The 14,776-nt window shown below is 36.9% G+C and overlaps 1 protein-coding gene across 2 annotated transcripts in view; it reads right to left on the minus strand.

Moving 5' to 3' along the window:
• The window catches only part of LOC108748065 (protein prickle-like), a 71,358-nt gene that overhangs the window by 2,410 nt on the left and 54,172 nt on the right, over window positions 1–14,776 (minus strand). For both annotated transcript variants that reach the window (XM_018486048.1, XM_018486047.1), the window contains exons 3-5: window positions 9,186–9,722; window positions 5,283–5,602; window positions 1,697–2,032 (exon numbers count right to left, since the gene is read on the minus strand). In XM_018486048.1, coding sequence (XP_018341550.1) covers window positions 1,697–2,032; window positions 5,283–5,602; window positions 9,186–9,722 — 1,193 coding nt within the window. The remainder of the gene's footprint in view (window positions 1–1,696; window positions 2,033–5,282; window positions 5,603–9,185; window positions 9,723–14,776) is intronic.

Consider the following 14,776-nt stretch of genomic DNA (forward strand, 5'->3'; position numbering starts at 1 on the left):
TTATGAAGCAGATTTTTTCGTACATTGTCAACCAAATCTTGGTTTTAAATAATCTATTATGTAAAAAAGTAGCCAATGAATATAGCGGATTGCCCACCGATGATACGATAATCCTGAGAGGACAACCGGGCTTGTGAATCTTAGGCAACCCATAGGCTCTCGGCAGTAACCCATCGCTACAATATAAAGCTTTATAATCAGAATCCTTGATATAACCTTTAGTTCTCCATCCAGTGAGCAAAGACCTCAAAGCTATCGTAAGATTTTTTAATCGGATCTTTCTTGATTAAAACATACGTGTCTGAGTCCCCCAATAGTGGTCATTTTGTTCCTATATGCGTCCCTATCCATGGCAACAGTGACGTTACCTTTGTCAGCGTGCGTAAAAACGATGTTGGGATGCTCCGACACAAATGTACGAAAGTCGGACTCTATCTTTAACAATTGTTTGTCCGTAGGTGATGTGAAAATAGGAGAAGATATGATGTTGTTCAAAATTGGAATGGAATGATTAATCACATCAATTCTCCTATCTATAGACATTCTCAATGTGTTACTCCCGACCCCTTTAATACGATTTACAATCGAAGATTAACTTATTTTTATTAACACAGGGTAGCGCAAAATTATCTCCCAACTGTAAGAAGCATTGTATGTTGACAGGAAGATAAAATCACAAACCAACCATCTCTAACAGTAGTTAAAGACGATGACCTCTGTAAAGGGAAAATGTTAGGAAATATGGAAATGACTGACCTAGGAATAAAACTATTATATGAAACAGGAACAGGATTAGCAACATACAAAGCAGAATGTTCCCGTGAGTGCTGACAAAGCTGAAGAGGTTGTCAGACTCGATGTTGAAAAGAACAATTTCCCAGAAGAATCAAAACTGTACTCTATCGGCGCAATCCCCAATAAAGATTGTTTCTCCTTTTTGCTCACTAACCATCGAAATTTCGATTCAAGTCTTTTCTTCTCTTTAGCGAAAAAAAGACAACACGACTTCTCTTGAGTATTAAAGAACTCATCACATATGTAAATCGGAAGACAGACAGAAAGTTCGCTCACTGTATGAAAGAGTAACGACCTATAGTAATCGACCTCCCTATGCGAATCACTCAATTCTAAGCGTAAAATCTTTTTTATCATCATACGTTTCAGATATAAAAATTTGTTGTTCAATCTAACATTACGGAAATTGATACCCCAGTTGTTAATAGTATTTAGATGTTGCGGAATAATATCGTTGTTACATTACCTAATACAATTACCTAATAAATTAAATATGTACATAATTCATAATCTTATGACGGTACTTTATCCATAATTTAAGACATTTAACGGCGTAAAAACCATAGTGTTTGAATATAAATTTGAAAAATGATGGATTAAATCTATACATTGTTACAGCCTGCGTTAAAAATACATAAAGAACAATTCAAGAATCTCTTCATATATAATTTAAATAAATAGCTGTTTAAATTTTTCTGTGTGAAGAGGAATAAATGTGTAAAGAGGAATTCCATTTTTAGATTCTAATGGTATTCTTACTTATTTTATGTTGTTTTGAAATTTTAACTCAAATGTTACCTGCTATATTATATTATATTTATAGCTCACTTGGAAAAATAGATAATAGTTACTCAGATCGTGCTGTTAATTCGAGCTTTCGTAAAATAGTAAAGTGACGTACCTTCCCAACTCACTACAGTTTTCGTCAGGATGAGAGCCGCGTTCCTGTAACAGTCTCTCAAGATTTCGCTCCAAAAGTACCCTATCGAGACCACTGGGTCTGGAACCACTGGAAGGAAGTCCTTCCGCGCCAAACTCAGGGCTCAGAGCATTCTGGGTATTCTGGGTAGGCGTTGTTGCCAAGGATGCGGAAATTTGTTGATGTCTTCTGGTCATTCGAGGCGAGTTCCTAGGAGATCCGAGGGTATGCCTCGAACTTGGAGGAAGCGGAGGTGGAGGCGGTGGAGGTGGACTCGACGAACCCTCGCTCGTGGCTATCGTCTGCCTCCTACCACTCCTAAAAAAATAAAAAAATATTAGCAACATTCCCAGTAAAATCAAATCAACCTACAAATCCTCTTCCATCAAGACTACAGGATGCGTTATTAAAATCTGGACAAATCGAACAATTTCTTTAAACAAAACGTTTTTAATGAACACTTAAATATTACAAATAATCCTTTTACATAGCACTGGGAGGATCCCTATAGAGCACAATTATATCCCCCGATATATTAGCTTGAATGACGACTTCTATTCTCGGTTTGAAGCGTTGATACGCACGCTGTAATGTAGCGCTGTCCATGCCGACGAATGCTACCTCAATAGCGGTCCTTAATGACATCACATTAGGATGTCGAGACTTGTTTGTGACCCTTTCAACGCTCCATACGTAGTAGTTTAAGGGATTTAAATCAGGGCTGTTGGGAGGCCAGAATTCCTTAGACCAAAATATATCGACGTTGTCTGAGATTTTGAATCAAATGACTCGTATGAGCCGGTGCACCGTCCTGCTGAAGAACATATGGCCTTCCGATGCATTGTTGACTAGCTTACACCAACAATCGATATTAATTTTCGCAACGATTGCCCTGGGTCATCCGAAATCAACGCTTGAACCCTTTCAATGACTGCGGGGGTCCTCGTGGTACGTTCTTTCGAATGACTCTTCCTCGCTGGCATACTGGAATCTTCGTTGGACTGTTTTAAAGCCGTATATTTTGCCACAACGTCAAAACGGTTAATCTCGGGTATCCAAAGAACCGAATTATTTCCGTTGCTGACCGCCCAGCGCGAAGGTCTTCGATGATCGCGGCTCTTCGATTATACTCCGCACTTGATTTCAACATCGCGGCCATTTTGAGAATATGACCCTTTACTAGAAGCATCAGTCTTTCTCGAACGCCAACAACCTCTGGTGGAGGCACAATATAACGGAAAATTTAAATTGAAATTTGTCCGGATTTTGATGACGCACCCTGTATATAGACTACCAAAAGTACACAAACCAAATATCCCCCTCAGACCAATTGTCAGCGCCATACACTCCCCGACATACAACTTATCCCGCTTCCTAGCACAAACACTACAAAATCACTGGAAAATCCGAATCACACATAATCAACTCAACGGACTTTATAAAAAAAATCCAAAAAATCCAACTACGTCCCACAGACTTGCTTGTAAGTTTCGACGTAGAATCCCTTTTCACACAAGTTCCAATAAAAGACACATTAAATATAATAAAGTCCTCTCCGACCTCATCCCACTAATAGAGCACTGCTTAACAACCACTTACTTCTCCTATAACAAGCAATTTTATGAACAATTTTCAGGAGCGGCAATGGACTCTCTTATTTCTCCTGTAATCGCCAACATCTTCATGGAGCATTTTGAGAAAGAGGCCCTCAAAAAAACACCTAAGAAACCAAAAATTTGGTTCCGTTATGTAGACGACACATTCGTGATATGGAGACACGGCAGAGCCGAACTCTGTAAATTCCTTATTTCCCTCAACATCAACATCCAAATATCCACTTCACTATAGATATAGAGGAAAACGGAAAACTCCCCTTCCTAGATGTTCTTGTCTCTAAGAAAGCTGACGGTACTTTAGGTCATCAAGTGTACAGAAAACCAACACACACAGATACCTACATGCACCCATCACAAAAACAGTCTGTAATCAACTCACTTGTACATAGAGCTTTCACCATCTCTGACAAAGAACATCTGCAGAGACAGAACTCAACCACTTAAAACTAGTCTTATAGAAAAACGGACACGACAAAAAAGACATAATTAAAACAATCAATAAACATGCAAACAAGACAACGGTCTCTGACACACAACCAGATGAAAAGATTCTATCCATTCTCCCATATGTCAAAGGAACAACAGATCGGATTGGCAGGATATTAAACAAACACAATATCCGAATTATCTTTAAACCACCCAAAAAGATAGGACAAATCTTAAGAAATTCTAAAGATCAAAGACCTCCGCTCAGCTCCGCAGGAGTATACAAAATACCTTGTTCCTGCGGGCAAGTATACATTGGAGAAACCAACCTGATACAGGTCAGTATTAGGCTGCTCTTCGCCCTGATAAAGTGGTACTGCAAGATTCACGAAACGTTGGCATTTCAAGAAATAAATCTGGATACGAGGAAACGCATAACTTTTATATAAAAAGCACCCGTGGAAGCTTCCAGAATATTAAAAAAACATTAGATTTTATCATATAATTTGTTAAAAAAGAGAGAATATATATAAAAAGTCATGATATTTGATATAATTAAAAATATAATTTCGACTTGCTATATGTCATAAAAAAATATCTAATTATAATAACTTATTTCTTTTGATATTTTATCTTTTATATACTTTAATTAATTAAAACACGCTATGTACCAAAGATAAAAATGATTAAAATTTTTATCTCGTCAAACAATTATGTTGCAGAGTATGCGACTAATTACTTCTCATTTTGAATTTAAATTGTATCTACATTTACAGCATGCTAAAAATTTCCGACAATTAGATGCATAATGAAATTTAAATGCGACATTCAGCCCTCCTTGTGCACGCCTCCGAAACGAGGTCGTTATGTATATAAGCCGAATTTAAATTCAACCACGAAAGGCGCCGCTCTATAGGTGTCGCATTAACATGTCTTCAAGCATATGATCCAAGTAGCTCCGATTTCATTAGCGATAATATATACTAACTTGAATATTGTTTTTAAAACATGTATATCGCTCAAATGATAAGCCGAATAAAAAACCTGAATAATTTCCTGTCATCTGTATAATAAAATTAAAATATTTAAACGCAAAACTAAAGATGACTAAATAAAACAATTCGACAATTATTCTTTATTTATCGGTTTCGGTCCTGATCCGGACAGGATGTAAGACTACTTAACTAATGTCGACAAACTTTAATCTCAAAGTTTCAACGATTCTCCCATTTCCAACCAGTCGTTTTCAAAGCGAAACAAGTTATATGGTGAAACCGGGTACATTAGTATAATTTATTGCTGCCGTAATAATTTCTCGGCGTGCAACTCCGTTACTTGCGAACTTGGGAGCGGCGTACAGCTCGTAGGCTCATGCGTAATCGCGGGACGTTACCGGCGGCTATAATTTTTGCGGATCCGTGCGCGAACCCCCGCAGTCGGTGGCAGGACAATGAAAGCAACCCCCGTGACCCTCGCCTCGAGGCGAGGAGGTATGCGAGAGACCGCGCGGAGCATGGAGTATGTACCTGAGGAAGGACAACGGGGGCGGGGGCGGCCCGGCGGAAGAGTCACTTGGTGTCGTCGGCGGTTCCCCTTTGCTGCACGCTATGCTGCAGTAAATGGCACCACGTCGCGGCAAGAACGGCCGGCCCAGGAGAGAAGTGCGGCAAGTGGCGCAGCAGAAGCAAGCCTCGGTCGCGTGCCAGTGCTGACCCTCGTGTGACATTTGGCCCTGGTCGACGCCGATCGGCTCGCCGCAGCTGTCACAGTACTCAGCGAAGGAAGCGTCGAAGCACCTGAGACAGTACGGCCGGCCTTCCCGCATCACATACCGCTGGCCACCGAGCTGTGAACAGAAGAAGATGCACTCCGCGTGAATTTATCTTCTAAGGTGGAACCGGACCAAGTCAAAATGAACGTGAATGAATAAATCTGTTTCAATGAACAGATGGACAATGCGCTGCAGTATAAATAATCCTGAATCTACATCGATGAATATATTGTTATCACTTTTGATACATTAACTCTAGAACACTATTAATGTTGAGTGGTACAATATTATACTATCAATGTATAAATTTTACGCACAAAGAAATAGCTGGCCACTGTTAATGTAACACAAAATTTTCATATATTTCACTTTTAGATTCGTATTCAATGAGTTCTTATTTGTCAATCGCAGGGCAGTATTAGCATCTTAAGTAATGTCTTAAGATACTAATACTGCCCTGTAATTGACTTATAATATCTTAAGATTACTTACATCTAAAGACTATTTAAGACAGTCTTAAATATATTTCAATGATAAAATATCTACACTAAATACCACAAAACAGCGAGTGTCTTAATAGCACAGAAAATCTTTTCCATACACGTTCGACGCTTTGTGAGTAGCGTAAGTGAGTGATAGAACCGTAGCCAAGTAGGGCCTTGAATTTCATGGATTTAAAAATGAAGTGGGGATAACCCCATTTTATTACATTCAGAGCTCCGAACTGCGAGCTATTACATACGTATAATATTCCTGTGTATAATCAAAATCTTTCTAGTACAAATAACCTAATTACAACTTGAAAAGAAAGAAAGAATAAGCACACGATTAAATTCAATCCTGAAATGATATGAAGAATATTTCCTCATAACACTTAAATATATAATAACACAAACTGCAAACAACTTAAAAATCAAAATTACTTATTACGCTCTCTGTTATAACATTGACTATCTGCAGGAGATTCAAACCAATATGTATATAATAGACTAAATTCTTAAAAACTTATCTCCGTTTATCTTAGCTTTTAGTATGAGTGGACCTTTTGATAATCTGAATGCATAATTTATTGAGCATTAAGTTATGCACTGAAAGCATCTCAATAAACTCGTTCACTTGTACGTAAAATATACATATCGATAATATTTTAGAAAAATGTTTGCCATGTTCGTTCGTAAACATTCGTTTATATAATCCGCTCGTCTTTGCTTTTTTGAAATTATCTTGAAAAACGGTGAATTGCTCGTTTAGACGAACGGAAGTCATATATAGAAGATGAGGTTTCAAAAAATGAAAGACTAATACCCATTTCTACTAATGTAGATTAACTTTAATCTTGGTTCAGTTTATTCTTCGTCTTTTTCTAATTCTTAGACTAGAGACAAAAAAATAAAGAGTAAGTTGAACTGAAATTAAAGTTAATTTACATTAATGAAACAGGCACAAATCACATTCTGACACATAGTGATTATGCGCATGCGATTAGACCACAAAGAATAAAATACATTAATTGTTTTTATAAATAAACATGTCGTTTATGTATAGTCTGATTAAAAATATTAAGTACTTTATTAACCATTACTTAACGTTTTAAGTTAAAACATTGATTTATGACTGTGAATTTCTTTATTTTAAGAACTATTTGAGCTTATGTACAGTGTCGATAATTAACAGGGAACAGAATACAGGTAAAAGAATTTCAGATTAATGAAAAACATATAGATGATTAATATATCTGGTCAAAGCTGTACATCATTTTATTTCTTAGATATTGAAAAAGATTTGAGTTTAAACTCAAATCTTGTACGTAAGACGTCCATTTTAAAAGTAAAAGAAGCTCGGGTTGCAAGAAGAGGATATCGTGCAATAAATCACATCGAAAAACGGTAGCGCATTCCTCAACTACAGGAGAACAAAGTTGTCTTATCTCAACGCGGAGAAATAAGCATAGCTTCGGTGATAATGGCACTACGCCAGTGACCGGTTATTCACTGGAGCATGTACTCTACATATATGGCGGCGATCTGATAAAACGTTAGCTTCTTAGAGTTCTCGCTTCTCGCATACGTTCGCGATATAGATACCACGTTATCCCGCACTCTCAACCGGAGAGAATAACTCTTATATCATCACTTAGTAAATTGCGCCGAGTAAATTTAAATAAGAATCTCCTCCGCCCTCTTTTACTTAGAATTTTTCCCAGGTCTTCTCCGCGCGTGATAAATGCATTCACAAGTTCACACCCGAAGCCAAAGACAACCGGTGTGGATAAGGCGGAAAGCAAGTGCTGCTTCTGTGCCTCTTGACGCTATCTAAGTCGGAAGACGTATCTGGGGATAGAGTCAGCTGGCGGGATTATGAATTGCTACGCAGCTGTAAATTCGATAGCGACGTAATCATTAACTTGGCGGCGCGCGTTTCCTATGTACGATCCCGCAAGTACCGTTAGATCGAAACGATTCGCTGCAGCACAGAGAATCGTCTTATGAAAAAAAAAATCTGGTATTCTACATTTATATGTTTATAAACTCGATCCCATCATGCAGCATCCAGTCTTCGTACGGAGAAAATAGTTATGCGCGCCGTTATGTTGCTTGTCCTGCATTCATAACTGAGACACATGGAATATCTTCATTAGTTGCTCGCGCGCGTTTGAAACAAATAAATATATAAATATATTTATTTGTCTAGTAAAATCAAAAACATTTAATCGTTTTTCGAAGATTGCAAAGTTTTATAAAGTATATGTGAAAGAGGCACAAAGTTCTTGTTTTAAGTTTAATCACAGAATGTGTGTGTGTGTGTGTGTGTGTGTGTGTGTGTGTATGCATGTGCTATCGCTATTAAATGATACAGTATTGCTATTTATATGTAAATTTTATATACAAGGAAATAGGCTACTCTCAATTAATTAACTTTTTTATACATTTCATATTTTTAATGAATAAATATTATATTTATAATCTGAACTTTTATAAACGCAAATATATAATTTAGTTATTAACTTAAAACGAAAGAAAGAATAAACGCACTATCAAGTTCAATCTTGAAATGATGTTGGAATGTAAGTCTTAAATAAAATATACAATATAATGACACAAAACAAAATAATAACATAGAACTGCTTGAAAATCGAAATCATTTGTCATGATCTCCGTTATAAATACTGACCATCAGGAGATCTCAATTGATATGTAACAGACAGAATTTTTAAAAGCTTATCTCCGCTTGTCCTAGCTTTTAACATGGCAGGTGGAACCTCGTAATAACCATTGAAGGCATAGCTGAGCACTCAATGACCTCGCTCACTTGTACATAAAATTTATCAATAGCATTCGTTTATTTTTAAATATCACTGAAGATAACCAGAGTAAGAGTTTGATTATATATAATTTTCATATTTCTATGATACTATATTATATTCGCAAAAAAAAAATTCCAATAGCACATTTTTATTCTTACGTTTTCTATTTATATATAGGTTTATTATTATAATTCCTTAACAAAAAAAATTTCTCTTGTTTCAAATGCCGACGTGAAGGAAACTCAACGTAATCGCGAAATAAAAATATTCGTCATTACTGACGTCATAAAAATGATGATTGCAATACTTGTTTCTTTAGAAAACCTTTAATTCATATTTATTCTATATTCTTACCTGCCGGTCGCACTCGAGACAAGCGAAGTGGCGCATATGCCACGCTCTACCCTCGGCTTCGGTGCATTCATCAGCGAGGATGATCTCGTCGCAAGCGCAACAGCGGGGTTTGAGAGTCTCGGCGTGGTGACGGCCGCAGTAGAGCCTGCCGTCCCGCCAGAAGTAGATTAGATCCACTAGCAGCTGACGACACACGCAGCAGACGAAGCAGGCGGGGTGCCAGAGAGCAGCCGGGCCCGCGCGGCTTGCCGCGACGGCCATCTCGCCGGCCGCAATCGCGCGGCCGCACTCGCGGCATCCGGCCCCATGCGGCCGTTCAAGCTGACTCGCGTGCCCGCGACCGAGAGCCTCGCGTTTCCGCTGAGCCGCAAACACCCGCAGCTCGCGCTTCTCCTCCTCGGTCAGGCCGCTGCAGTAACGCGCCTCATTGTCGTGCGGCGGTAGCTGTTGCAGCAATTGCTTCACCCGCTCCCGCTCGCCGGCGCTACCCGCGTACGGGATCTTGTCCTCCGGCAGCGCGCTGAAGTACAGATGCACCTGCGAAAACAGACCGCGCGCGCGTGGATTCAGATTGGAGTCTCGAGTGAGGAGGCGGAGGAAATAGAAACGGATTGTGTGCTCGTAACCGAGCCTCGTATACCGTAAACGTTATAGCTGGGGCGGGTCACGTGCGAACGATAATGCAAGCTTTATCGCGAAAATTGCATGAGGCGACGGCCTATAGTTACTTTACATCGAGCGTGGGACTTTGCCGTATTTGAAGCATACTATTTTCTCTTAACGACTCACGGTGTGCTGATGCATGTGTTTGCGAAGTGGTTGGACGACTTTGTTTCAAAAATAAAATAACATTTTTTAAATTAATTAAAAATATATTAATTTGTCGGGTATAAAAAAAAAACTGTAGCCGTACTAAGGAAATTTTCTGATGGTTGAAAATAAACGAAAAGAATAAACCAAAAGATTCTGATTATAATTCTAATTGAAATAATCAGAATTAAAATTCTATCAGGTGTTTAATCAGAAAATTTTGATTTATCATTTTTAACCAGAATTTCAATTAATGCAACCAGACTCTTTTTCGTGCGGTAATAGGGTTGTTACACAAATTCTTCATTCTAAAATTCCATAATTTTTTCCTGATTTCCAGGCAAACATGATTTTCTCTGACATTCAATAGTATTTTGAATTTTTTTTTGTATTTTCGTCCTAATTTGAATCGGTTAAATATTTTGTTGAGAAATCAATTTAATACAACAATATAAATTACTATTACTACTGCTGACACTGCTTGCATTTTTAATTGTTAATTCTTTGAGAGGCACATTTTTCTTCTAAACAAATTATTGAAATCAGATCATCTATGAATGTTTCCAGGGTCGTTGAATATTCTGATGTCAGAATTACAAAATAAATAATAAATAATAAATAGATTTATAAAAGATCAATTTTCCGAAATTTTTTTCGGAAAAACTAGCAAGCAGAAAATAAAAAAAAAGTATATATTATAGTTTCAGATATGAATAAAAAGAGCTGTAGCACTTCACGTTTAAGAATAGTCGAATTTATTATTAAAAAAAACGAGTTTTTTTACATTAATTGTTTATAACAAAATTGCAAATATTAACGTAATTTTTCATAAAAATTACATAACTTAATAAGAGTCTAAAAGTACTAAAAAGTACTCATATGCGCATACAAACTGCAAAATAAATCAGAAATATGAAAAAACTAAGAACAAAAAGTAAGACGTCTCATTGCCCCTCAAAGGGTTAAATTAGTAGTATTTCAAAATTGTGTAGGTGTGATGTATATACATATATTAAACTTCTTCAAAGTTAAAAGTTTTAATTTTCCAGAAAAATTTGCATGATTCTCTGACTTTTTTCTGATTGTCCTGACGGTTTTTAATTTCCCTGACAATTTCCTGATTTCCAGTTTTGTAATAACTCTGGGTAAAAAAATTGCAGGACTTACTTGTCCATGTAGAAAAATTATTATTAAAGACTGATGATATATATATATATATATATGCGTGCATTACATCGTTAATTAAACTGACAACTGAAACCGTGCAATAAACTCCAACTAATAATTCAGCTGACTTTTTGTCCCTTCATGGTATCGTATCATATATGATATATGTAGACAAGGAGAAGAATTTAGTATCAACTGTAGCTGACATTAACCGATGGTCATTGAGACTCGCTCTGGTCGTCGCAAATTTAGATAAGTATCGGGATGGGCACTGTCAACATATCGAAGAGACGAAAGAAAACACTGACGTACGCGTTTATACTACTGGTATGGAAACCTGCTGCGGTGGAGTCACGACAATAAAAGGAACAGGGAAGGCACGCCGGGATAAAAGTGCACGCGCGGTTTTATTTCGAGTGTATATCCTTACGACGGCATGTCTCTCGTGAAGGGCTCGGTGTCATCGCGGGTATTTCCATAAGAATATCGTCCTGGTGAGTGAAATGGCGCGCGCTCGATAGCCGTTGGAATTTGCGTGTAATCGAGTTTCTACACAATCTAGCGGTAAATTTCTCCGCGTTACGACTCGCGTCCGTTTATGAGTGGCAATTGCATCGTGTCGGCCCCGTGCATGCCATTAAACACTTCGCGCCGCACGCGTGGGTCTTGCGTATGTTCCTTTTGTTTGTGCCAATCGTATCCTTCCCTCGCATATCCCTCGCATAAGAATTATTAGAATGAACTATCGATTAATAATAATAAAATAGTAGAAAAAATAAATATATATATATATATACGGAAAGAAATTTAATCAGATACTGAAAATAATTTTGTTGAATCATTAAAATATTATAATTATATAGAAATCTCAAGTATGATGAGCAATGCTTGCAAAACTCTTTGAAGCAACCAGATTGAGCGTTATAATTATTTTTATAGTCCAATAAAATTATTTTAAAATTTATATCTTGTATCTGTATCTGTATCTATTTATATCAACTGGGTTATAATAAAGAAAAAACTTGCGTGCTCGGATCGCATTAAAATTAATGTTCTACATTGAATGGTTTTCATAGTATGGATATTATTTCAATACCAATTAAAATAAAAAAAGATATAAATCAATATATTCACAGAAATGCGATTAATGTGATTCGAGCACGTCAAGTTTTTTCTTCACAATTTAATTAATTATTTTAATCACTTTTAGTTTGTTTAATTTTTAGAATTAATAGATCTTTTACAGATAAGATTTGTCATTTTTTTTTTTAGTAATAATTTAACTAATTGCATTGATTTTATATCTGTTTCTGTGCAGTTAATTTTTGAATAATTATATTTAAACCGTTAATAAATATATATTTGTAAACCTACGAAATATGAAATTTTCTTTTATCGAAGACTTGGTTGTCGAGATCTAATATTAGTAATATTTTTCAGCTATGAATTAAAATAAAAAAATAAAGAAAGAAATATGCTTTCTCCTTTAAATTCTCGTATTATAATTTGAGAAAATACATTAGAAATATATCGCAAAATTCAACATAAAATTTCCGTAGGCAAAACGTAGATTTCGTAAATATCAAGGGTTCTTCAAGAAAATATGGGTATTTTTTGATTCGCATAAAGATTGCACGTATTGCTTGCTGTCCCTCGTTATTTACGCAAAATCTTCACGAATTGTCGCGCGAATTATTGTGCTTTCGTATACACTCGAGATCTTCGCGCGAAAACGCGAATTGACGGCATCGTCGTGCGGGAGGCGAGAGGGGGGGGGGGAGGGAATAAGCTTAAGAGTGCGAAAAGCTTGTTGCATGGGATTACCGTCCCCCTCGCCGAGAATGCCGAGTCATAATATATAATGCGCGTTAGACGTAATGACACTTAAAATGAGTAAAGAAAACGCGCGGACGGACGCCGCTAGGACGAGGAGCGAAAGCGGGAAATAAAAGCGGGATGGAGGAGGCGGAGGAAACGAAGAGGAGAAGAAGTAGAGGAGGAGGAGACAGAGAGAAGCGGATTTGCACGTACCGCATCGCGAAGTCGCGAAATAAACGACGATGTTGGCGTGCGGCACGCAAAAGCCAACACGCATCGCCGAGAGGGAGAAAGAGGACTTTATTCCGCGCCGACGCGAAACTCTCGCGCTTAAACCAATTAATGGACGGCGAGTGCGTTAGTTAGCTCCTTCGGCGAGAAGAAATCGAACATGGAATTATTTCAATTGTACGCTATTGAGCGTTTAATTAAATAAAATGATTTCGTTTTGGTACATTCCGCAATATATTTCGGTATACGAGATGGTACTTTAGATACGTTAGAGAGGAATCAGAGAAAAAAAAAGAATGATGATAGCCTTTCGATACATTCTACAGGCTGAGTTTCAAAATGCACTGCCACCGTTGAAAATCTATACTTTATATTACATAATTTGTGCGAGGTACACTACAAACTTTGGGTAGTGGCACTAGATTTTGAATCGTAACAATAATAATTAAAGGGCTTGCTGTAATAATGAGCTAATCCACATTTAAAAAAAACGGAATAGATAAATTCTAAAGTTAAAGAGTGATGAGAAAAATGTCAATATCACATGTTTTAACTTTAGAATTCATTTAATCCGTTTTTGCAAAATGCAAAGTTAACCTGCTATTGTAGCGACAAAGTTCAAAATTACAAATTTATTATAATAATTTAACAATAGAGAAGTAGAAATTTTATTTATTCTTACTGCGTTATGCGGCAGCACAATTTGAAGATGTTCTTTTTTTGAGAATGGAATCTCTCAAAAGGAGAGATCGAAGGGTACAACTTGTATGGTTAGTACATTTTGTATTTTCTGCATTCTCTCCTTTCATACCCTTTTTCGGGTGAACCCCTCGATTACGCTTTATCATCGTTATATCCAGCGAGAGCTTTCACCGGCGCGGTCTGATGACTCACTGCGCCGTCGTCGTTCACGATGGTAATCGTCCCGGCGATCTGGAGGCCCGCTGTCGCGGTCAGTGGTACCCGAGGAGACGAATCGCTGGAGACACCCTCGCATTACACGCATACGCGACAGCTGAGAAATCGTTCTCACCTCTTTTTTCCTCTCATATTTCAACAGTGAATTAATTAATCTCTATTATTACATAAAGCACCTATAAAGTCGCATAAAAAATTATATCTGCTTATCTAGTTTACTTATTGTCAGCCTCATTATTTTAATCCTCGATCTTTTTTAAAGTACTGTTATTACACGTACAAATTCGTTGGTATTTATGTTTTATGCCTTTTCAAACTACAATGTTGTACCTATATGATTTTATTATATCAAGATAAAAAATAAAGCTGATTTATTATATAAATAATAATAAATAAACGGCGAAGTAAGAGTCAACACATTCTTTAAAAAGTCACACAATTAAAAGAATAAATTACAAATAGAGAAAAGTAAAATTAAAGAAAATATATAATAAAAAATAAAAAATAATAAAAAGAACTCAGTTTAAATACATATAAATAATTACAAGTTTCGGATTGAGCCCTCTTCAGACATTAACTTGTCGAAAAAATCGCAGTACAAAATTTAATTATCGCAAATGTTCGCATATTCATTATATTCACAATTT

Source organism: Trachymyrmex septentrionalis, unplaced genomic scaffold, assembly GCF_001594115.1.
Source record: "Trachymyrmex septentrionalis isolate Tsep2-gDNA-1 unplaced genomic scaffold, Tsep1.0 scaffold21, whole genome shotgun sequence".
NCBI classification, from domain to species: domain Eukaryota; kingdom Metazoa; phylum Arthropoda; class Insecta; order Hymenoptera; family Formicidae; genus Trachymyrmex; species Trachymyrmex septentrionalis.